This window comes from Ambystoma mexicanum, chromosome 6p (assembly GCF_040938575.1).
Source record: "Ambystoma mexicanum isolate Mex_15411 chromosome 6p, UKY_AmexF1_1, whole genome shotgun sequence".
Classification (NCBI taxonomy): Eukaryota; Metazoa; Chordata; class Amphibia; order Caudata; family Ambystomatidae; genus Ambystoma; species Ambystoma mexicanum.
Window position 1 is genome coordinate 1,095,015,723 of NC_090935.1, and position 26,502 is coordinate 1,095,042,224.

Below are 26,502 nucleotides of genomic sequence, written 5' to 3' on the forward strand. Positions count from 1 at the left end.
TCCACAGAGTGTGTGTGAAACGAGACAAGGCACAAATGGAGTTGGCCGCCTGAAGCGCCATAACACCAGAAGAAAACACTTTCTTCGCCCAGCCATCAAAACGTTTGTCGTCCCTATCAGGAGGGATGGTAGGGTACGACGCCTGCTTTGCCGGGGCCGTGGCCGCCTGCACCACCAAACTCTCCGGAGTGGGGTGCCTGGTCAAGTAGCAGGGGTCGCTACTGGCTGGACGGTATTTTCCTGACAAGGATCTGCCAACCGCCGGGAGACTCTCCGGAGCAGTCCAAGCCGCCGCCACCCTTTTCTGTAAAGCCATATGGAACGGCAGTACCGGGTCAGTTGGGGGACCAACATCAAGGATGTCCGTTAGATCATCCTGCACAAACTCCCCTGGGGAGCAGACCATCCCAAGTACTCAGAAACCCTAGCCATAAGGCGCCGGTACGAGGAATCGGCATGAGAGCCAGGCTCATGCCTCCCAAACTCCACCTCCGGAGAGGTGTCCAGTCCACTGGCATCATGCAGTGACTGCCTCAAATCGTCAAACTGACTATGGCCCGAGACAATTTCATCTGGAACCTGACTAGGAACCAGGCCATCAGAATCCTCATCCGCCTCTGAAATATATTCCAGGCGGCGAAAAGAAGGCACCCGAGAGTGCTTGCTCTTAACCAGAGCCTTTCTAGGGGGTTCCCCCGTGCCACGGGGTACCTCCGACACGAAAGGCGTCGATAGCGTGTCCTTCGACGACCTGAGCGTCGACGGCTTCGACGACTTCCTCGGAGCCGGAGCCTCGAGAAAGCCTGTCGACGCCCTTGACGCCTCAGACGTCGATGTCTTCCTCGAAGACCTCACAGGTGCACACGGTCTCGAACGCATCGAGGACCGGGACCTGGAACGGGTACGTCGAGAACGAGTCTCCTTGTCCGAACGGGACCTCTCCCATGACTCGTGGCGACCACTCTTGCGAGCGGTGTCTCTCGACCTCTCACGACCGACCCCACTCGGGGGCATGGATGGCTTAGTACCCTGCGACTCAAGAATCGCCAGCATTTTCTTCCCGAAGGAAGACAATTCCTCCGGCGTCGCACGGCTGGTGGGGTAAGCGACGTGCCGGGCAGAGTCCTCCGAAGAGGACCTGGAAGACGACCGGTGTCGGCGCTTCCGAGAATGCCTCGAAGAGGCTGAGGAGTGGCGAGACCGACTCCTAGAAGGAGACCCACGAGACTTCCGACGATGACGCAGAGAGTCACCCCTCGAATCATCTGTCGAAAGCCCCGCAGACTTCGACTTCCGGGGCTTGGATACCCGACCTACCGACAACTTCTTCTTATGTTCGCGTAAGGCTTTGGACGTGAGCGACTGGCAGTCGATACAGTCATCCGTGTCGTGGGCCTCCCAGAGGCACCAGAGGCAGGCGTCGTGCGAGTCCGTCACCGACATCTTGGACCCACACTCCCCGCACTTCTTGAAGCCCGGACGCGGGGTTGAAGACGAAGTAGAAGACATCTTCACACGATGGATTTCACAAAAACTAACAGGTTCGAAGAAAAGAACAGAACTCCAAAGAGTCGAGGCGCAACCGAGATTCACGAAGCAACACGTTCACGGAAAAAACGGAACTGAGGCTAAGGGCGTCTTGCATCCTACTTATCAAATCGGATGACGTCGGAGGAGGTCCTCGACGACAGCGCATCGACGTCATCGCCGCAGGACGCAGAAAAAAGTTTCCGAAGCAGCACAGCTGTGGTGATTACACATGTCATAGATATGGAATACGTCGGAGGACCCAATCCCCTCAAATTGCACCTTTTGCGCATGACATCTCTGGTCAAGTAGTCCAAGTACACCATGGCCCAAACATAAGGGGAATGTGTGCACCAGGAAGCGGTACTCATTGGTAGAAAATCTACACAAGGCTCTGGCATTACCACACTGAAGACATAAAACGGTGCACTAACCTGATGTCTTTTCAGGGCAAAACGAGAGCTCCATCTGATCTAATAAGACACCAATGAGGAACCACTCTTAAAATCCACCAAAAGCAGCTGAGGTTCCCTCTCCAGGGCTGAACGCCCTCATCTTCCTGGACGTGTCCTGTTGGTGAACCCCTGAGTCGTCAGGGGTTCACCAACAGGGCACAAAAAAGGCTTGGAAGAGAACAAACTCTTTGACGCCCCCGAGCCACACAGAGGGGGCAGGCCTAGGACCCCAAGAGCCAGACGACCCAGTAACCAGGCTGATGGAGGCCTTTCTAAGGAGGGTGACACTGCCAGGCTCGACCACCTGCCCCAGGGGTGTACAATAAAGGGGAAGAAGAGGACACAGGATACTCCCCGGACAATGAGGGAGAAGAGGAGGAGGAAGCCCCTCAAAGACCAAGCGTCCTCCAGCAACCTCCAGAAGTGGAGGAAGAAGGTCTAACCGACATGTTCGACCCAGAATCAATAAGGCACTACAGGTCGACGGATTGGGAGCCATTACCCAGAGTGGCGCAGTACAGGGCCCAGTACATACAGAAGCCATTGGATAAAGAAGTGCGGTCTAAGAAGAGGGCGGAGTGTCCTAGACCTGAAATGCCGGGCACAGTGACTGACACCCTAGACCTTGATCCAAAGATGGTGCTTTTTGTCACCAAAGCATCAAAGGATATTAGGAAAGGAGTGGACCGAGTGTGGCGAGGATGTCAGGATAAACTCTTAGACATCGCAAACCCGCTTGCGAAAATTATGGACCTGGCCTAGAAGGCCATAGACACAGGCACATCGGTGATGCGCGAGCCCTAGGCAGCTGGGCCCAACGGGCGGTCTGCCTGTTAGGAAACGTGAATTGCGCGCTATCGTCTGAGAGGAGAGGTGAGCTGTTAAAAATAGACAGCAAGCTCAGCGACCTAGCCTCATACAAGGCAGGAGAGGGCGTGAAGGGCCTACTGTTTGGAGATGCTTTCGCCAAGCAAATGGCACAATTCGTTGGGACATACTCTGCCCTGGAGAAGGCGCAGAGTTCCATTAGAAGAATATTCAGTGGACGGGTTTTCGCAGGGACCGGGCGGCAGAGGGTTCGGGCGTCTGGTCGCTTTGGATCACAAAGGAAACCCCAAGGACCCAGGGTGCAGTACTGAGAAAGCCGTCAACAAGATACTTTCTTCCCTGCCAGAGCCAGCTTCACCAGGAATCATAGAGGGAGTGGTGCCTACAGGCAACAAAGTGCGCCAGGCAGTGAGTACCCTGAAGGCGGCTGCCCCGAGAGTGGGAGGCAGGGCGCTCTTGTTTTTGCATGCATGGCACCAGTTATCCAGCGATGCATGGGTTCTGCAAGCAATTTCAGGCATGCGACTAGAATTTGTAGGCAACCCCTCACAATTGCGAGAACCACCGGCAATGTTCATGCCCCAGGAGGAGCAGCAGCAGCTGTTCTTCCCCAATTGCACAATCTAGCATTCAAAGAGGCGATAGAGCGGGAAGTACAGAGGGATCAAGGGTTCCTCAGCAATATGTTCGTGGTTTACAGGGGAGAGAATGTCAGACCGGTAATAAACTTAAAGAGTCTGAACGAATGGATCATGTACCAGTACTTCAAGATGGAGGTAATACACCTCCTTCAAGATTTACTCACAACAGGGGACTGGCTCATCTGAGTAGACCTGAAAGATGCATATTTTACCATTCCGATACCGGTAGAACATCGGAGATACCTACTTTCCGGTGGGGCGCGGAGATCTGGATGTTCAAGTGCCTCCCTTTCGGCCTGGCATCCGCACCATGGGCTTTTACCAAGATTATGCGTACACTAACGGCAGCCATCCGGGAGAGGGGGATCAGATTAATTTTCTATCTAGATGATATCCTCAACCTAGGCCAGAGTGCCAGCGAATTGCGAGAGCAGGCCGAGTGGGTGTGCAACTTAGTGTCCTCCTTCGGGTTCGTCATAAACATGGAAAAGTCAGACCTTCGACCAGCGTAAAGGATAGAGTTCCTGGGGTTCGTTATAGATATCAGAAAGGCCTCTCTGGAACTGCTGATGCAGACGATAAAGGCCATAAAGAAGGAACTGAGATCAATGACGGCGAGGGAAGTTATTTTGCTTCACAATCTAGCTCGGATAGTGAGTCTCCTTGCGGCCTCAATCCAAGCGATATTCCCAGGGACGCTGCACTACAGAGCTCTGACGATCAGGCATCTCAGAGGGGGCCTACGCTTCCACCAATTAGTCTCCTTAGATCAGGAAGCTCTTATGGAGCTACATTGGTGGCTCCAAAACATGGAAGCCTGAAATGACAGAGCAATTTTCGGGGCTACCCCAGACCTCGTGATAGACTCAGACACGATCAGAGTAGGCGGGGGAGCACGATGCAGCAATTTGGAAACTGGAGAGAAATGGTTCAAAGAACTTCGCCTCCACATAAACTGTCGGGAGCTTCTGGCAATGGTCTTTCGCGGTGCGAGCATTCACCATAGACAACTTTTCAGCCATCTGCTATATAAACAAGCTAGGAGGGACCTCCTCAAAGATGCTGGCAGAGTTAAAAAAGGACTTTTGGCACCATTGTCTGCAGCAGCAGATATCTGTCAGCAGAATATTTAGCAGGAGCGCTGAACTTGGTAGCAGATTGGAATTCTCGATATCTGGTACACTCCAGAGACGGAAGACTACATTCGGACATCTTCGCGCAGATTCATGAAATCTGGTGGCCCGTAGACAACGACCTATTCGCCTCCAGGCTCAATGCTCAAACCCCCACGTTCTTCAGTTAGAGGATAGATCAGGAAGCAGTTTGGACGGATGCTTTATGCAGCAGTGGATGGGAGCGGTCCACCATGCATTTCCCCTGTTCGTCATGCTGACGAGGGTACTAGCAAAAGTACGCAGGGACCGGGCAGAGGTAGTGCTGATAGTTCCGATATGGAAGTCCCAGCCGTGGTTTCCAGTAGCAATTAACTTTCCATGGATTTCCCAAGAGTGCTTCCCGTCAGGAGAGACATTTTACGGGACCCGAGCCGTCAGCTTCACCCTCTGGTAGTGGGGGGCACCCTGAGACTAATGGCTTGCAGGGTTTCAGGCAACTATGGCAGCTGGCAGGCATTTCGCAACTCACTGCCGACTGTATTAGAGACTACTGGGCACCTTCCACCATCAGGAGCTGTGGTGCCACGTGGAAGCGTTGGGCCATCTACTACGCAGGTTTCAGTGTTAATCCCGTTTTGGATCCTTTAGTACACGTACTGAACTTCTTGGCAGAAAGGTTCGGGGAAGGTTGCGCCTACAAGACGATCGGTGTCTATAGATCCGCTATCTCGGCTGGCCACGATAAGATGGAAGGTAGGCCAATGTGGTAACACGATGTGGTGCTACGTTGCTCAAGGGAGTGAAGATGCGGAAGCCCCCAAAGCCTAAATACTCTGTGCTTTGGGACGTGCGTGTGGTTTTCCAGTTGTTTCAACCTTGGCCAGATAACAGTGACCTTTCACAATCCCAATTGTCAAGGAAGTTAGCTATGCTCCTATGCCTAATTGCTTGCAGGAAAGTTTCAGACGGGAAATGGCTAGAGAAAGGCAGGAAGATATTCTATCCGGAGGAGTAGCCTTTAACATGGTGAATAGGACTAAGTCAGATTTGTCAATCATTTCCTATCCGTACTTACCAAGTAATAGCAAGCTATGCGTAGCGCAATGCATTAAAGACTACGAGGTAGTCACAGCAGGGGTGAGACCGAGAGGGGTAACCCAGCTTCTAATTGCAGGCAATAAGCCTTTCCACGCAGGAAGCCTTTCCACACAATAGCGACAGCCACAATTGCGAGGCAGGTTAGAGAAGTAATGCACTGAGCTGATATTGATTTATCTCAATGTGGCATGCATTCAGCAAGAGGTACAATGGCATCTAGAGCTTTTTTTGCAGGTGTGCCTTTGCAAGACATCATGAAGTCTGCTTGATTGGTCTAAGGAATCAACATTTAAGACCTTTTATTTCAAGCCTCTCTCTCAAATAGGGAATACAGTGATTGACAGCTTTGAACAAGCATAGTGCTCGCCTCCTGTCGACATAGAATGAAGATTGCCCATGCTGATTGCGCTGGGTAGTCTCGAGTCTATTAAAGACAAGGAGGCGAGCATTATATCCGACCCCGATTACATACTTTTTTTTTTTACAGGAATGTATTGATGAGCCATGTATTCGTATTTCCCACCCTGATGATAGCATCTCCGTTTGTTTCAAGAGATTAGCAGAAGGCGCCCTGAGTAAAGACAGGGAGGAAGATTGCGACTAGGCTCGGAGAGGAGTCCTCTTCGACGACACTGAGATGGAGTATCTGTACAACGGAATGTTCATATTGAGCAATAGTTGCAAGTTGACTGTTAGTGTTCGTTACAGTGGAGCGCGCTTCCAAAGAAAGAGGAGCTGAACTGACAAGGGGATTTACTTATAGGCAATGCCAGAGCCTGATTGGATGTGGAAACAAACATTTCCAAAGACAATTGTTCTTGCTCTGCAAAATGTTTTTGTTCTGTAGAGCCTTTGCAAATTAAGAGAGCAGGTTTTATTTTGTAAAGCCAGACCTATTGGCTTTGACGATGCTTGTAATAATGTCAGCCAGGGTGGGTTAGGACGATCAAAAGGCTTATACATCAACCACAAGAAAAGTTGCAGCCATAGACATTAGTAATAATAATAATAATAATGAACACATACAAATAAACAATGTAAAGTATCACACAAGTGGCAAACATATCAATGTAACAGCAGCATGGAAACAAAACAAGCCCTTCAACGCAACATTAAATTAACTCTCTCCCAAACCTAAACAGTTCCACTCGCTTCTACAAAATGTGTCCATATAAGACGGCTTTCAACATGAGATATTCGTTATGCACCAAAGTGCACCTAATTGGCATTAGGACCCATTTATTGTTTATCTTTAAAGCTGTGTCAGAGAGCTCAAGCTTTCTCTTGTCAGACTAAAAAGGATGATCTCGTTAGGTCTCATTTTTCCATACTATATATTACAGGCTACTAAAATACAGGCATCAGCAAAAAGGACTTAATTTATATTATATGCATGATAGGCTAACGCCTTCCAAAAAAGCATGCAACATTTTTACATTTTATTTATATAAAAAAAAGTTTAATATACCTGTTGAGGTCATCCAAACAGAGGCGGAGCGTTTCATAAGTTGTTAACACAACCTCACACTTCCCTTGCCTGACTCGGCTAAGACTTGTGTCCTTTTTGTTCCCATGTAATGTAATGACCCTGAAATATCCCCAGGTCTCCAGCTCATCCTTCCAGTTATAAAGAACGGAGAGAGGCGACACTATCAGGAACATCTGGGTGAGAAAAGCGATGTATTAGTAGGTGTTTTGAGAAAATCAAGAGTCGCCACCATTTCTGTTCCAAAATGCAAAAGCCGGATTACGAACTCAAGAATGTTTCAAGTAATGTCCACACCGAAGCTCATGAAGTAGGGACACATTAATATTGCATCATCAGAAAACATTGCAGACAAACATGCCAACATACCAACAAGACCAGGATTTAATAAAACTGAGAAGTAAACGGAATCCTGCGCTTGTGAAAAAACGAAAACGCAAACTTCCAAAACAACTAGATGAGAAAATGTACTACAATGCCTGTGTTGAATTTACTTATTAGCAGTAATTCTAAAGCGCATTTCTATCCAAAAGGCTATGAAGTGCTACTACAAAAAAGAATACTCAGTAACACTGTTAGTTGGTGAGGAGTACACGGTAGGAGAAGAGGATCCTAAAGAAAGGAGGGGGGTGTGGAAGATCTGGAAGTAGACCAGGACAGCCAATTAAGACCTTGGAAGGTACCTTTAGAAGAGGCAAGTTTTCAGACCTTTGCAGGCGGGAGAAGAAAATGTTGGGGCAGAACGCATTTCTGTGAAATGAGTTCCACATTTTTGGAGAAAGTCGGGGTGAAGAAGTAGAGCCTCTTTCCTGAAATGCTTGTTTCCCGATCAATGTATACAGTACAAAACAACTGTAAAACGGGACAAGGACCAGTTCAATGAAGAGACTATTGAATGTTGAATGTTGGGAATTTAAAATAAATGTTTTTATCAACCAACTTAATGATATTTATTTGATGAACTTTGAAAGGATGGCAAACTGATGCAGAGACTTAACTAATTGGGACAGATGGCATGCATCCGAAGTGGGCTCCCAAGTGGCTGTTGGGCTGAGAAGACTTGGGAACAGCTTTACCTCGAGTTACTGCATTTGCTGGCTGCAAGAGGAATCATTTACACGGCCGTAACGCGAACGTGTAATTCTCTGGAACCGAACTAAGTAATTGACTTTGATTGGACTTTGATCACGAACACTGAAATGGTCTCACTGCTGTTTTTCGCGTTTTGTGTGCCGCAGCTTCACCGCGGCTCACTGTGTCTTTGAAGCACTTCTTGCCAATCATTTACTGGAACTTTGTTTCTCCTCTCCTTTAGCCCCTCCTGACTCCGCCTCCTGTCTCCACCTCCTGCCTGGCCCAACGCCCACCCCTGCATCACTTCCTATTTCTATCAGCTGCGCGCGTATCCGAAGTGGACTCACAAGTGGCTGTTGGGCGAGAGGTGGGAGTTTCTAATACTGTACTGTTAGATACTTGTTGGCGCACTAACTGTTGTTGTACAATTTAGTATTTACAAGCCTAATTCTATTTCTGAACGTGTGTGAGGGTGAGAGGCTTGTTAAGTAATCAACAGTGTATATGCATATTTCTCAGTTGGAATCCTTAACCCTTAGTTAACAAGATACTGTTAACATCGTTCCTACACATTTCTCTATGGAAACTACTTTGAGGAATGGTAAGCATATACGTGATTCCTCAAAGAAGATGCCTGGTAACAAACTGCCTCTCAGACAAGATGAATCTAGACAGACTCTCAGTAATGGTCAAAAGTCTTTACTGTCAATATCTGTTCAAGTGTAGATGTCTGCTGTACCGAAGCTGAACTCCCCTGCTACCTCTACTATCCCCCAAATTATGGAGCTAGAGGTACTGGGATAGATTATACCAGCACAAATAAATCTGCCTTTTACTTTAAAGGCAGCAAATGATTCTGCCATGAAATTTAAAGCGACCGCATCTGGGGTAGTAAATAATATTCTGAACTCAGATGAGGGCCCAATTTACATTTAATTTGCGCCCACCTCCGACACCTCTATGCTAGCACCCGGTGTAATTGCGGCCCTTGAACGACGTAGAAGTCTTTCACTTGGCCCCTCTACTCCTGCGTCTTCATCTAGTGCATTTCGTGAACAGGTGCACTTTCATCCTACACCATTGCCTTCTTCATCTTTGTTTAATATGCATGCCAATTGTATCAAGCCTACCAAGTCATTTTTTGCTCCTAACAAACTCGTAAGTTCGCCTGTAAGGGAACTGTTTGCTCACAAGAACTCACATTTGCAAGATCAAGCTGGTCTTCAATCGGCCTCTAAACAGATTACTGGAGACTCTTTACCTGATCCGAATGCACTCCATTCCCCTGTCTCCTCTATACCTCAAGAGGGTGACTCCGTACATGCCCTGGACAACGAGCTTCATACATTTCCTGTGTTTACCAGAATCTTAAATCTTCTGGATAAAGGGCACAAATACAACCATAATATGTTAAAAGATCTGAGGGAAACCCTGACTTAACGCAGAGCAATTGTCTAAAATTGAGGGTTACATAATGGCTCAAGAATCATGCTATAAATTCCATCTAACCTGCCATGAAGGAGCTGCGGCTATTGTAAGTAAGAACTTGCCAGCAGTGACTCCTCATACGGCTTTATTCTCACAAGGGACTCAAACAAAAGAAGACCTTTTACTGGCAAATGGAATTCCCACCTCGTTTGCGACCATACTGTCTCTACACTATTGTGCAGGAGGAGAAACTCCTGTATCACCTTCCATTGATTTGGTTGCCGTTGACAAATTGCAACGCGAAAGACTACTACAGGTAGAACAAATTTTGTTCAAAGCAAGATTAGTTCCTCTTGAATTTCTGAAAAATGATCTAGCAATCCCCTCCTCAAATATAGATGGTGAATCTCCTGATAGCCCCTTGGCTATTACTGACATCTTGGACGAAGCTGTGACACCCCCTGTCAAAAAGTTTGAGATTCCTATAGCAATGCCCACGGCTTTGAATATATATCATACTTCTCGTAGAACCAAGAAAGCTTTTATATGGTGTTGTTGTGAAGGCCCGGCCAGACTAGCTGGAGCCTTCCCGGTGATGTATGTTGTGGGTACCTCCTGTGGGTGGGACCTGGGTGAATAGAGTGTGTGACGAATATGCATTCTGTGTTGTGGATGTCTAGTATCTGGTGGTTGACACAATGACTGAGACAGCCCTGTGCGAAACCGGTATGAATGCAGCTTGGAGTGTTGAATGGCTCGGTACTTGTCCCAATACACATAACTTGTTGTGAGTGTTTGGAGAGAAGTGAATGGCCTGAATACCTTGTGTGCCTGATTGGCTGCCTGCCTGCATGAATGCCCTTAGTCGTGATTGGATGCTTGAGTGTGACCCAGCGGAATGAATGGGAGATCAAAAGTATATCTGGGGACCTCTCACTGCTAGGAATCGTGTTCAGAAGCTGAAGTCCACTACGACGAGTAACTGGAGTAACTGAAGCTTGACCTTGAAGCCCCGCTGGACGCGAAGAATTGCTGTTGCACTCCTTCACAATCTGAAAGCTGCTGTGCCTCCAAGGACTGACCCAGAGAGGACCTGGTAAGGCGCCCTCTTCCCGAGCTACGAGGGACCATCGTGCACAGCTGATCTTTGCCAATGCTCCCTGGTAGACAGACCTTCGACAGGCTGCCGACCCGAGACGGGGACTGCCGCGGAATCTCAAAGAGAAGCACTCGGACTGTTGTCCGCCACTGTCGACGACCGCCGTCGCCGACCGGAGCCGCCGTGCTCCCGTTTGCCTAAGAACTTCAAGTGATCATCGGACGCTTTTCTCCCGCTGGAGAAGGCCCGACTGTCGACGCACCGAGGAGCATCCACCGGTGGGTTTCCCGCCACCTAAAGAGCACCGAGACGCCGACGACTCGATGCCCTTGCTGGGCCACAGTTCTTCATCATCTCTTTGAGGTCCAGAACTATCGTCACCGAGGTGCCCCGCACGCCTCTTCCTTGCAGGACACCAGCGCTCTGTCATCGACGAGCACCGCTAGGAACGAAGCGGCCACTTCACTGCCGTAGTTCAACCTGTTCTCCGTCGGACGTTCGACGACCCGTGACTCCTGCCTTAAAGGGAGGGCACTCAAGAAGGGCCGGCGATTCCCTGACACCGAACGCCAGTTCCTCGACGCCTCTCGACGATCCGTGGCTCCTGCCTTAAAGGGAGTCACTCAAGAGGGATCGGTCGACGCATCTTCGAGAGATCTCTACTCCACCAGGTATATTGGGGGGATAAAGCCTTAATAGGAGGAAGTAAGACTATTGAACAATATAAGGACTGGGCTTGTGCTATATATCTTTATTTACAGGTTGCCGAGGTGGGGGGGATCTCCACACAGAACTGTGTCTAGGTAACGGGGCCAGCATTCTGCCTATTGTTTCAACCATCTTGCGTTCCTTCCTATCTCTATTGCTGGTTTCCTCGTTATTGATCTGTGTGACATTTTAACCGTACAGTTGATGCACTTTAATGAGATTTGATAACATTGGTGGTACCACTTTAGAATTGTATATATTTATCATTATTGACTTCCGAGTACAAAGTGCGTTATTGTGATCGTGTGCATACCTTTGAATATTAATTATATAAAGACTGTGTTTTCGATAATACAGTGTGTGGACATTCCTTTGGGGGGGTTCGGGGACTACACTGTACTTAAGAACCAGCCTGCATCACCTCCCGAAAAGCTAGGCCTTGATTGCTCGTCCATTGCTACCGTAATAGAGAATCTTGGCTGGAGCCTTCTGTGCCTCTCCTCTACCATATAGAGAGCGGAAGTACCAACACCCCCTACCAGTCTTTACACTGCTGTGGGCTAAAAAACTTAAAAACATGGTTTGCCTCTAGGGGCGTTCAGCCTACGCCATCAATCCTGTTTATTCAGGAAACCATGTCTATTAATGATATTCAATTTGAGGGCTTTACTTCCTTCCATAATCCTGCCATTCAGAAGAATCTAGGTCGGCCTGCAGGAGGCACTGCTATTCTCCTTAATAATAATTTACGATTTACTGTGACTCACATATTTAGTACTTCACTATTCATTTTGATTGATCTCAATATCTTTACTTCCAGTTCTAAAAACATTATTCTTATTTCTCTCTACTGGAATCCTGCTTCTTTGTCCATTGATTCTGCAATCAATATTTTGAACAACACATTCATTGAACTAACGTTAAATAATCATCAAGCACAAATTCTTTTGGGAGAATACTTAAATGCTTTTCTCTATGCATCAGTCTATACAGATCCCTTTCCTTCAATGTCTACCCATTTCAAACAGTCTCTTGTTAATGGTAGGAGATGGTCCCGATTTTTCTGCGATTGAGACTTGTCTGTAATCTTACCGATTTCAATGGATAGTTTTTATACTTGGAAGAGAGGATCCACACGCTTTATAATTGATTTTATTGTCACTTAGAAAAATCTTTCGGGATCACTTTCTTCTATTGTTTCCTTCCCTTTGACTTTTGGCGATCACGCTATGATACTTACCACTACGACATTTGCAGTCAAAAGCTTTTCGTTATTACCAACTTTAGCCCTAGTTCAAACTGACAGGGCTTTGCTATCAATTCATTGGAACACCTCAACTTGCAGAAGTTTAACTTAATCGGGATGTTTGGCCAGACTTCGATGGACATAGTCATCCATCTGAAAGAATTCTTACCTGGAATCTAAATATGATCCAATTACATCTTGTATCCTTGATTCCACTTTCTAAAACTACTTTTCCAGCTTGTGCAGTTTGCCCCTCTTTCTCTGTTTCGATTGCTAACTTTAAAACAAAGAAATACCTAGACATAAGAAACCTAAAAAAAAAGGATATATTTCTTTAGTAGTGCTGAATATTGCGCGGCCAAAAAGTCTCTGTTATAGAGGTATAAAAACGAAATTAAAGGAATTAGTTTTCAAACTTTTTTTGAGTTAAATCAAAAAATGGTTCGACATATGTAACCACAACATTAGAGACATTAGGTGAATTCTACGTTCTGTTAATGGTGTGGTCCGTGATTCATTGGACTCGTCCATTGACTGCACTACCTGGTCTACGTTTTCTGAACATAAATATTCTCTCCCCTCTAGGTTTTCTCACTTTGATATTGAAAACATAATTCTTAATATCCCACCCCTATGCCCTTGCTCAATTGCCGATATTATCTCTGCAATCACCAAACTCAAGCCATCGAAATGAGCGGGACCTGATGGTTTTCCGCCATGTGTGATAAAAGACGATCCTCAATTTTGGGCAACCATCTTTTTAAGGATCTATCAAACTATCTTTAAAACCAAATCAATACCAAGGTCATGGGTCACTTCTATTATTATACCCCTTTAAAAAAAGGGGCCCTTGAATGATGCTTTGAATTTCTGCCCTATCACTCTTATTGATGTGGCAGATAAAGTGTTTGGGCTGTTGATACTTGTGGAGGTGGAAAGTTATATAACTAAAAATGGCAACCTTAACAAAGCCCAAAAAATTGGGTTTCGCTAATCTAAGGGAACGCAATTGAATGCAACGATTCCGGCTCACTTAACTGCTGCCGCTCACTCCTCTACTCATGGGCCTATATATGCCTCTTTAGATCTCTCTTCTGCCTTTGATTGTGTGATCAGAGGTAGACTTTGGGAAAAAACGTTGGACTACAATTTTCCTCCATACCTGGTTGCACTCATCGCTTTACTTCACCACAACACAAACTTCCAAGTGAGAATCTCAAAAGAAGGACTTTTGACAGAAGCAATTCCTTCCTCTATTGGAGTTAAACAGGGGTGCAACCTGGCCGCGGTACTTTTTAATCTTTACCTATCAGACATTGAACGAATTTAGGATACTAACAAATCATTCGCAGTCCGTATAGGGAACCTACATCTTTCATGGTTAGCATATGCTGATTATGTGCTTCTTTTAACCGCACACATGAAGGCTTGCAAAACAAGTTGGAATGTTTCTCTCAATACTGCAAGATAAATAATTTATCTGTAAATTCGTAAAATCCAACATTATGTGGGCAATCTGTGGTGATCAGAGGTGCGAGACTCGCATTCGGCGTCTATGCTTCCGCTCATGTGATTTCTAACTAGGGATGAACTACATTCTTGAGATGCTGGTCCTGTAAGAAACTATAAAGATTCTGGCCACACACACGAGACTGAAAGGAATCATCCAACTGTCAGTGATACCAAGGTCATAGGCATACCCGGCACAATTAGGGGGTTCCCAGAGTGAGGTACTCCCAACTCCCTTTCCCTTTTACATATTAAAAAGAAAAAACATTTCATAACAATTCAGCCTTTTACATATTAAGAGAAATGTTTCAATTTAAAAACGTGTGCATAATTTGTCTGAGTGCATAAACAAACATCCATCTCTAATATGGCAGAGCAATCACGTTAATTTCAAAAAAGAAAAATCATTCCACAGATAAAATATCATAAAATTCATAACCACGTTTTTTTCCAGAAACTAAATAAAATCAAAATTGATCAGAACAGATAAAATGCATATCACAACCCTGATATACACATGCCTTTTCATACAATGTGCTAAGTTCCACTCAGTCTGTCAGCAGATGTCTACAGGTTTCTAATGTCTTGTTACATATTCTGCATGAACACTCTCTAAGCGGTATGTTATACCAGGTACCAGTAGTGGCCAAAGTCGGATAAACCGCCTCACATAGGAGTTTTGCTAATTGATTAAATGCACACAAGGAACATTTAGCATCAAAGCGTGTCTAGAATATTCTCTATAATTCGTTTCACAAGACAGATCGGCACATCTCATATCAAGATCCCAAACCTCTGCTTTTGATTAATTTCTTTAAATAAATAAGCCACACTTTCGGTCGGTTCAATAAAACAACCCATCTTCTCCAGGAAGTCCTTAATATCTTTTGTCCAGGGTTTTAAGGTCTCAATATTTGCAAAGCCTCCACTATTCTCCACAAACAGTGAGTCAAGGGATCTGTTATTACCTTTATTCATCAGCAGCTTCACATCAAAATTGCACATGGTTATCATCTTTCTCGTACTGAGAGAGATGAGCCCTAGTTCACTGCATATGGCTTTCACTGGCACAGCCTGCGATAGCCCAAGGGCTTTTCGGCATAATTTTCCTTTCATTTACTTAGCCATGCTGTTTCTTTCATTGTATATACCTCTAACCCATATAGAATACTAGGTACAATACAGGCTTTATACAACTGCAGAGTATCCTCCTGTCTTAGATATAAATGATCTAACCGCTGTAAATGTTGTGAAGACTTTATTCTCTATATTTTGGGCGAACTGTGCTCTATCCATGTTATTAGTAAGTCTATTGGATTGTACAGTCATAATTTTAGTTTTCTGTAAATTGATAATCCATGGGCTGAGGCATATTTTTCTAATGCTTCAATGTTATGTTGAAGACCTATCGCTGTCTGGTCAAAGATCACAATATTATCAGCATATGATAGCCAGGGAATAGGGCGTGATGATATCCGAGGAGGAGAGTTACCACAGTTTTGTAAGGCCCTACCCAATGCGGCCAAATAGATTTTAAACAGAGTATCCACCAGCATACAGCCCTGTTTCAGTCCATAATTTACTTATGGTTCTTTACTTAGTACTCCTTCCAAGCTGGTTCTTATGCACACCTTATTTCTAGTGTACAATTCTTGTATAAAATTTGCATATGTTGGTTTCCTTCTTTCAATTTAACCCATAAAATATACCTGTCCACCGTATCAAATGCCTTAGTAAAATCTATAAAACAAATGTACAAGGTCTTTTCTTTACTTAATAAAATATCCAGAATAAAATATATTAAAATCCAGAGGTTCTTCACCGTATTAAAACCCTTCCTAAAACTGGATTGCTGTGCCCAAAGAATGTTTTTTCCCCAATCCATTGATTAATGTACCGCAACAGTAATTTACAAAACAACTTAGCACTTCAATCCATCATTGTCAAGATTCTATAATTTTCGGGTGAATCTCTAGCTCCCTTTTTATATATTGGGATCATCACAGAGTGCCTCCATGATGTGGCGAGCTGTTGTCTAGCTACAATTTTTTGAACGATAATGTATATGATATTAGCCCAAATTTTTACTGTATTTTGTACAATGAATTCGGGACACCATCCGGTCCAGGAGCTCTGGATGGTTTTAACTCTATAGTAATCTTTTCCAGATCTTCCTCATTAAATGTAAGATACCCTTTTCTCTGTTAATGCTTTGTATTGCTCCCCAATCTCTGATACTGAGTTACGATAGTATAACAATAAGATGTAATTTTCCCTCACTTCACTAGAGATGGGATTGATTTCCCTCATACATCTGTCCACAATTATGTTTATTAAATATATACCAGAATTTGTTTGTGTATCTTTACTTTTCAGTACATTACATGATTGCCATTGTGCTGATGCCATGACTCCCTTATGCATTTTATGCCAGTTCTTATATTTCATTCTTAAGCTTGTTATCACTTTTACTTGCGTATGTGCAACCGCCACATTTTTCTTAAACTGTAGAAGAACAAGTTACTCTCTTACCTGGTAACGTTCTTTCGATGGGATGGTCTGACGACGTATTCCATATCTTTGACAGTAATCACCACAACTGTACTGCTTCGGAAAATTTTCGGCGTCTGCGTCGATGACGTCGATGCGCCGTCCCTGAGGACCTCCTCCGATGGCCGACGTCACCCTATGTGATAAGTAGGACGCACGACGCCCGTAGCCTCAGTTGTAGTTTTTTCCCCCAGAACGTGTGACACCAGTCTTCTGCCAGTCAGACACACAAGGCCTTGTGGAAACGTAAGCTGCAATCGCATAAGAAATTCTGCAGCGGGGAAGGTAGGGAGGGAGCGATATGGAATACGTCGTCGGACCATCCCATTGAAAGAATGTTACCAGGTAAGAGAGTAACTTGTTCTTCGAGGGGATTGGGTCCTCTGACGTATTCCATATCTTCGACAGACTCCCAAAGCAGTACCAAAACAAGGAGGTGGGAAAAGAATTTAGAACACAAATTTAGCATGCCCAATCAAATTGCAGAATAAAGGACTGCCTTGCCAAAGTCCAGATCCTGTCCTCGGATGGAATCGAGGGAGTAGTGACGTACAAAAGTATGTACTGAAGCCCAGGTGGCTGCATCACAGATGTTACGAATAGGAACACCCCTCTGTAGGGCAGTAGATGCAGCCATACTCCTGGTAGAATAGGCCCGCAAGCCAGCCGGTGGGTCCTTACCCGCCAAGCGGTAACACTTGGAGATAGCCAAAATAATCCAACGAGACAAAGTCTGTTTCGTCACAGCTTGTCCTAAACGCTTTCCAGCGTAACCAATGAAGAGTTGTTCGTCCACTCTGACCCGGGACATGCGTGAAATATAAAATCTCAACGCTCTCCTAGGATCAAGCCTATGGAGCCTCTCCTCTTCCTTACCAGGATGCGGAGGAGGATAGAATGCCGGAAGAACAACCTTCTGGCCCAAATGAAATTCCGAAACCACCTTCGGAAGAAATGAAGGATGAACTCGAAGGACAACCCTTTCCTTATGAAACACAGTGAAGGGTGGCTTAACTGAAAGTGCCTGTAACTCACTCACTCACTCTGCGAGCGGAAGTAACTGCAACCAAAAACACAGTTTTCAGAGTTAACAGTCTCAAAGGGCAAGAATGCAAAGGCTCAAACGGAGCACCCATAAGAAACTTAAGAACAAGGTTCAAATCCCAACTGGGCACCAGAAAAGGTGACGGAGGGAACACATTAGTGAGCCCTTTCAAAAATTGAGAAATTAAAGGAATCTTAAAATAGGAACATTCTTCAGACGAGCGCTTAAATATGGACAGCGCCGCCAGGTAACCTTTAATGGTACCCACTTGCAAGCCCCTGTGGGCCAAGGAAAGCAAAAAAGACAGAACCATGGGAATGTCACACTCAAAAGGATCCACATTCTTAACTCTGCACCAGTAGCAGAATTTACCCCAACGGCAACGGTACAGAGACTTTCTTGCCGGCCGTCTGACCGAGAGCAACACCACCAACACGTCTTCAGGGAGGTCCCAATCCTTATACCTCAACCTTTCAGAAGCCAAGCGTGAAGGTTGAGGGACCTGACCTCTGGATGGAGAACCTGACCCCCCTCCCATGAGAGCAGATCGTCTTGGTAGGGAAGACGACATGGAGGGCAGATGGACAAGTCGAGGAGGTCCGGGTACCACGTCCTCCGGGCCCACGCCGGAGCAATGAGGATCATCCGGGAACCGAACCTCCGTAACCTCTGCAGTACTTGCGGGATGACGGGGACTGGAGGAAACGCGTACAGCAGTGGGAATGATCACTCCACCACGAACGCTTCTCCTAAGGCTCCTTTTGGAGGAAATTCCCGCAAGCAGAACCTTTCGCACTTCCGGTTGACACTGGAGGCGAACAGATCCACTTGAGGGGTCCCCCCAAAGGGCGAAGACCTCCAGGAGAATCTTCTGAGCCAGCTCCCACTCGTGAGAGATTGCGCTCTGCCTGCTCAGAGCGTCCGCCGTCTCGTTGTCGTCTCCGGCCAGATGAACAGCGAGATCGAAAATTCCTGCTGGATGGCCCAGAACTCGAGCTGCATTGCCTCCCTGCACAGATGAAGTGACCCTACCCCCCCCCCTTTTTGTTGAGGTAGTGCATGGCCACCGTGATGTCCGTTAGAATCAGGACACTCTTTCCTCGCACAGTCGGCAGAAAAGCCTTCAGGGCTAGCCTGACGGCCCTCAGCTCCAACAGATTGATATGGAGTCTGGACTCCGACGGAGACCAACGACCGCTGACTGTCAATTAATTGGCATGAGCTCCCCATCCCGTGAGGGATGCGTCCGTCACGATCGTCACCTTCGGCCAGGGTAGCCAAAATGGGGCCCCCTTCATCAGATTGCCTTCGACGGCCCACCACAGAAGGTCCTGGGCGACCGAGGGCGGCACCTGAACACGGTCCAACATCCTGCCGGAAGAGTGCGACTACTGCATCTCGAGTGCCCACTGCAAAGATCTCATCCGCAGACAAGCCTCTGGCACCAGAAGAATGCAGGATGCCATGAGGCCGAGCAACCTCAAGAACTCGAATGCCGGGAGCGTCTGGGCAAGTTGAAACTTGTGCACCATCTGCTGAATGTGAAGAGCCCTCATCTGGGGAGGAAAACAGCCCCAGGGATGTGCCGAGCACTGCTCCGATGTACTGGAGCTGCTGTGTTGGCGTCAAATGGGACTTCTTTAAATTGAGGGAGAAGCCCAGCTTGTGAAGGGAGTGGCAGGTGACGGACAGATGATCCAGGACTTGCTCGGGAGAGCTCCCACTGATCAACCAATCGTCCAGGTAGGGGTAGACGTGAATCCCCACTTTCCATAGATCCGCTGCCACCACCACCATGAGCTTGGTGAAAACCCTCGGGGCGGAGGTCAATCCGAACGACAGGACCCGAAACTGAAAGTGCGAGTCGCCAACCGCGAACCTCGGGTACTTCTTGTGCTTGGGATGGATCGTCACATGGAAGTAAGCGTCCTTGAGGTCGAGAGACGCCAACCAGTCCTGAAGTTGAAGGGCCTGGAGGACTTGAGAGAGAGTAACCATCTTGAACTTGTCCTTCCAGAGGAGTTGGTTCAAACCGCACAAGTCCATGATGGGTCTCAATCCCCCGTCTTTCTTCTAAATCAAAAAATAAGGGGAATACCATCCCTTGTTCCTCTCCGCTACAGGCACCAGTTCTATGGCGCCTTTCTCCAGCAGGGCTTGAATTTCCTGCGCAAGGAGCGGATCCAGACTCTTGAAAGAGAGGTTATCAGGTGGACTGTCGTGAGGCCTCTGCTGAAAGGGAAGACAGTAGCCGTGGGTTATGATCTCCAGAACCCACACATCTGAAGTAATGGCACGTCACTCTACAAAATGCTGCGCCAGCCTTCCCCCAACCAGCGAACCATGGGACCTAGCCTCATGACTGAGTGGTAGCTGCTGCGGTGTTGCCTGAGGGCAAAGAGGCAACTGCCCGAGCGGCCTTGGCACCTCGAGTACCCTGTTTTCCACCTCTGGCACTCTTACGGTGGCCTCTTTGACTGACCGCTCCTCTCGCTTTACTGAGGGACGAGTAATAGCAAAAGGAACCTCCCCTCCATTGTTGTCCCCTAGGACGAAAAGGCGTAGGTTGCCAAACTGCAGCGCCCAACGACTTCGCTGCAGCTTTGGAGGTCTGCAACCTCTCAAGGCTCTCGTCAGCCTTGCTGCCAAAAAGATGTTCACTGTCAAAGGGCGTGTTGAGGAGCCGGGACTGCACATCAGGAGCGAACCCCGACTTCCGCAACCACGCAAACCTGCGTATTACGGTGCTCGCCGCCATGGACCGGCTGACACAATCTTCCATGTACAAACCCGACTGAACGGCCTCACACATGGCATCCTTGCCATTCTGGACCATAGCAAGGAAACCATCCGGTTCGTCCCCTACGGGAATATGTTCAGCCGCTAATACAACACAGTTCCACAGAGTGTGTGTGAAACAAGACAAGGCACATACGAAGTTGGCCACCTGAAGCGCCATACCCCCTGAAGAAAACACTTTCTTCGCCCAGACATCAAAACGTTTGTCATCCCTATCCGGAGGGATGGTAGGATACGACGCCTGCTTTGCCGGGGCCGGAGCCACCTGCACCACCAAACTCTCCGGAGTGGGGTGCCTGGACAAGTAGCAGGGGTCGCTACTGGCTGGACGGTATTTTTTCGCGACAAAGACTTGCCCACTGCCGGGAGACTCTCCGGAGCAGTCCAAGCCACCGCCACCCTTCTCTGCAGAGCCATATGAAACGGCAGTAGCGGGTCAGTGGGGGGACCAAGATCAAGGATGTCCATGAGATCATCCTGAACAAACTCCCCTGGGGGAGCCGACCATCCCAAGTACTCGGTGACCCAAGACATAAGGCGCCGCTACGAAGAATCGGCATGAGTGCCAGGCTCAGGCCTACAAAACTCCACCTCCGGAGAGGTGTCCAGTCCACTGGCATCATGCAGTGACTGCCTCAGGTCATCAAATTGGCTATGGCCCGAGAGAAGCTCATCTGGCACCGTAACCGGAACCAAGCCCTCATCAGAGCCCTCATCCCCCTCTGAAATGTACTCCAGGCGGTGAGAGGAAGACACCTGGGGACCAAAGCTATGCCTGACCTTAGCCAGAGCCTTTCTAGGGGCTACCCCCGTGCCACGATGCCCCTCTGGCACCACCGCCTCGAAAGGCGTCGGCGCTGGCGTCGAGAGAATCTGCGTCGACGGAATCGGCGTCCAGGTCAGCCGCAGCGCCGGCAGCATCGGCGGCGTCGACACAGGCCTCGAAGCCAGAGCTCCGAGCGTGTCCTTCGACGACCTAGGCGCCGACAGCGTCGACGACCCCCTTGGATGCAGAGCCTCGAGAGAGGTTGTCGATGACCTCGGCACCACAGGCGTTGATGTGTTCCTCGAAGACTGCACAGTATCACGCGGTCTCGAGCGCGTGGAGGACCGGGACCTGGAACGGGCATGGCGAGAACGGTTACCCTTGTCCGAGCAGGACCTCTCCCACGAACCGTGCCGACCACCTGAGCCCGAAGGCGTGCGACCCCACTCGGAGGCGCGGACGGACCGGTGCCCTGTGATTCGAGAATCACTGACATCTTCTTCCCGAAGGAAGCCCATTCCTCCGGTGTCGCTTGCATGGTGGGATAAGCGACCCACCGACGGGCGGAGTCCTCGGAAGAGGACGGGGAAGGCGACCGATGCCGGCGCTTCCGGGAATACCTCAAAGAGGCAGAGGAGTGACAAGACCGACTCCTGGAAGGAGACCCAGTGGACCTCCGACGATGACGCGGAGAGTCGCCTCTCGAATCATCCTTCGAAAGCCCCGCAGACCTCGACTTCCGGGGCTTAGACACCCTACCTACCGACAACTTCTTCTTGCGCTCCCGCAAGACCTTGGCCGTGAGCGACTGGCAGTCGACAGTCGTCCGTGTCGTGGGCCTCCCCGAGGCACCCGAGGCAGGCGCTGTGCCAGTCTGTTACCGACATCTTGGACCCACAGTCCCCGCATTCCTTGAAGCCCAGGACGTGGGGTTGAAGACGAGGTAGACATCGTCACGAACAGGCTTTTCACAAAAACCGAACAGGTTCAAAGAACTGAGAAGAATACAACAGAAACTCCAAAGAGTCGAGGCGTACCGAGATTCACGAAGCGAACACGTTCGCGGAAAAAACGGAACTGAGGCTACGGGCGTCGTGTGTCCTACTTATCACATCGGGTGACGTCGGCCGTCGGAGGAGGTCCTCGGGGACGGCGCATCGACGTCATCGGCGCAGGACGCCGACAATTTTCCGAAGCAGCAGAGCTGTGGTGATTACTGTCAAAGATATGGAATACGTCGGAGGACTCAATCCCTCGAATTTCATATTTTAAAGTTTCTTTTTCCTTGCATTTCTTAATCAAAAACATTGTTGTGCTTTTTGTTAACAATGGCTATTCTTTTCTTCTGTTCCATTGCTAGCTGGTCAATAACAGTCTTCGTGACTTTACAGAATTTCTCAATGGTAGTGGATTTGGGTACCTCCTCTCCAAGCAACGTATCTATTAATTCGGCACTAGCAATGGTCAGATTTCTCTCTTTCCAATTTATACGGTTTCCTCTATTGTTAATTTCATAGTTACCCACCATTCTTTTTCTACACTCTTTGGGATCATAAGCAATTGACAATTCCATTACCACATAACCATTTGGAGTCAAAACAAATGAATTTATCATCATAAGAGCAGTTTCTGTTGTCAATACAAAATCAATGCATGAATAAAGTGAACCATTCGTCCAAGTAAAAAAGCAATCTTCACTTTTTACATTAACCAGATGAAACAGTTGACGAGACTCTAATAAAGTAACCAGGGGCTTGATTGATCATAGTCTCTTTCTCAGCTGGGCCAATTGCCCAAATGTGATGCTGATTTCAAAGTAGCTGTATTCTTGGGATATGACAACCCTCTTTTTTGGAAGCTTAGGGTGATGGAAACTAAGGTCATCTATCAGAAAATATGGCCCACTAGGATGTTTACTTAACCACATATCGATCAAATCTTCCAAATACTCTACTATCCTCTCCAGTTTATCATTACCAGGTGGATTGTATATATTTATCAGCAGATGCTCAATTTTTTATTTATTTATCCATTTCAACTTCAATAGCCAAAACCTGGTCCAGGAAACTGACTCGGGCAAATTCTGTGGCCTCTGTCCGCGCAGGCTGGTGGGGTGGTAGGTGATATTGACAGAGTAGAGAGCGGCAGCTGGGGCCTGTGTGTACTCTGCCTTGCTGGTTGCGGCAAAGCAGAAGTATAAGCTGTAGGCCACATACCTGGTTGAGACCAGTCCCACCTTGAGACTCGTCCTCCCACCTGCACCGCACCAGGGGCGGTATCGGACAAGCAGCCATCTTATCTGGCGCAGTGGCCATTTTTTTGGGCTGCGTGACACGTGCCAACGTCATGGTGCTTGCCTCGCTGGGCCCGGCCTCCTCCAGGACTCTTTGCGGTAGAGCTACAGGCCTATCCTGCACCTCAGCACGGGGCCTGCTAGGCATATTTCCCTCGGTTGAGTCACGGAAGTGCTGCATATAGGCGCCGCCTCAGACATCTGTCCGGTACCAAGGCATAGCCCCTTGGGTGGACACCCGGTAAAAGAACATTGCAGTTCCTCAGCACTGTCCCCAGAACGATCCAACGACCCCTCGGCCGGTAGCTGAATCAGCTTAGGTACCTGTGCTGGTGCGTGAACCTGAGCGGTTCCTCCCGCTCTGACGTGTCCTTAAGAAGAAGTCCCCCTTGCGGGGTGTGATGGAAAAAAGGAGCCCTACCTTGGGCCTTGACTTGTATCTGACAAAGTCCTTCAAGTCATCTGGAGGTGACCTTTTGAAGAGCTCCCTCCACCGAGCTAACCTGTTCTTCAGAGCGCACGGTGTGAGCGCATCACACGCAGTAGAACCCTCCCAGCCGTGATCGTGGCCAAGGTAGCAGAGGCAAAGAGTGTGGGGGTCGGACGTGACGCCTGCATAAGCCCGCTGACGTTGACATGTGCCAGAGATGAGCGTGGTGCCAGAGGACCGAGTACCCGATTAAGACCAAAAAACAGAAGACGAAAGACAGAAGACAGTATCCGGGGAAGAGCGTGTGGAATAACAAGGCTGAAGCCAAACCAGGAGCGCTGGTGAAAGTAGTCTGTTCCCGTCGATGTAGAAAAGGAGACTGAGGAGTGGCACCGGTGGGTGGAGTCAGGGGAGCGCATGCTCCCAGGGCCACGCCCTGCGCACCTCTAGGGACACCCATCCAGTTTGGAGGAAAGGGGACGGGACGTAAGAGTATAGTAAGGAACAAGTTACTTACCTGTAACTGTTGTTCTCCAGCATGGGTCTGGCATGGATTCACATGCTCATGAATATTCCCCGTCGTCAGGCTGGGAATCCTCGGTAAAGAAAAAACCAGTATCAGTTTCGTTTCTGATCTGTCTTTCGTAGTAATAACCAATCACTGGTCTCTGCGTCATACTGACCACAGCCAATGACTGCCCTCTACCTAAGCACCGCCTCTGGCAGCCATCTTCAGATTTGGAAGCACGTGAAGTGGCAGTATGACCAAGTGAAGAGCCGCAGAGGGGTAGGCGGGAGGGTTCGCATGTGAATCCATGCCAGACCCATGCTGGAGAACAACAGTTACAGGTAAGTAACTTGTTCCTTCTCCAGCATGGGGTCTGGCATGGATTCACATGCTCATGAATAAAGAATACATAGCAGTACACACATGCACAACCACGGGAGGTGGCAAAGGCTCAACATTAAGCATCCCATAAACTCAACATTAAGCATCTTACCTCCTCACCAGGCTCACCTCAGGCGAACAGGTTGCGCAGCACTGCTTGGCCGACCCTGGACTCCTCCCTGGAATCCCGGTCGACGCAGTAGAATTTCGTGAAGGTGTGCGTCGACCTCCACGTAGCAGCCCTGCATATGTCCAGCAGGGGCACACCAGATAGGAACGCCGTGGTAGCTGCGATCGCTCTGGTGGAATGGGCTCTCGGACGGCCAGGCAGCGGTCGGTTTGCCAACCGGTGACAGCACATGATACAGCCGGAGAGCCATCTGGAGATGGAAGCCTTCGAGAGAGCCTTCCCCTGATTGACAGGTCCAAAGTTCACAAAGAGTTGTGACGTCTTCCGAAAACCCTTCGTGCGGTCCACGTAGAACTTCAGCGCTCTAGCTACATCCAGCGAGTGCAAAGTCCTCTCAGCCGGCGACGAAGGCGACGGGAAGAACACAGGTAACACCAAGGGTTCGTTGAGATGGAAGTCCGACGGTACCTTGGGCATGAAGGAGGGGTGCGTCCTGAGCACTACCCTCGTGTCGTGGAAAGTCAAGTACGGGGCCTTGCAGGAAAGGGCCTGGATCTCTCCCACTCGTCGTGCGGAGGTGATGGCCACAAGAAAAGCTGTTTTCCACGATAGAAACTTCAACGGGGCCGAGTGCAGAGGCTCGAACGGAGGTCCCATGAGCTTGGTCAGCACCACGTTGAGCTCCCACGCCGGGGCCGGAGCCTTCACCGGCGGGAACGATCTGAACAGTCCCTTCATGAACTCCTTCACCAGACGATGAGACCACAAGGACGTCCGCCCCGTGGTTCTGGTGTATCGGGAGATCGCAGCAAGATGAATCTTGATGGACGCGTGTGCCAGACCAGCTTTGGCCAGCGTCAGCAGGTACGGCAGTACTTGGGGAGCCGTAATCCGTAGAGGGTTAATCTTCTGTGCGTGGCACCAGACAGAGAACCTCTTCCATTTGTGTCCGTAGCATTTAAGAGTCGAGGACGCCCTGGCCTTTGCAAGAACCTCTCTGCAATCGGCCGGTATGTCGTATCCTCCAAACTCTAGCGCTGCAGGAGCCAGGCCTGCAAGTTCAGCGACTTCGGGTCGTGGTGGAGGATGGCGCCTCCTTCCCTGGAGAGTAGATCCGCGTCCGCCGGCAGCTTGATCGGCGGGGACGCTGACAAGTCCAGCAAGTCCGGGAACCATATCTGCCTCGGCCACGCAGGTGCGACGAGGATCATCCTGCACCGTGACCTCTTGAGCTGGTTGACGAGCCGGATTAGCAGAGGCAAGGGAGGGAACGCGTAGAGGAACAGGCCCTCCCAGGGGAACGAGAAAGCATCGCCCATGCTCCTCGTCTGGGGAAACCTGCTGGCGAACCTCCGGCACTTGGTGTTCAAACCGTCGCGAACAGGT

The 26,502-nt window shown here is 48.5% G+C and overlaps 1 protein-coding gene across 3 annotated transcripts in view; it reads right to left on the reverse strand.

Annotated features, from left to right (window-relative positions):
• Positions 1-26,502, reverse strand: part of ERCC6L2 (ERCC excision repair 6 like 2) — a 1,852,128-nt gene that overhangs the window by 1,635,424 nt on the left and 190,202 nt on the right. For all 3 annotated transcript variants that reach the window (XM_069625699.1, XM_069625698.1, XM_069625700.1), the window contains exon 5: positions 7,133-7,326. In XM_069625699.1, coding sequence (XP_069481800.1) covers positions 7,133-7,326 — 194 coding nt within the window. The remainder of the gene's footprint in view (positions 1-7,132; positions 7,327-26,502) is intronic.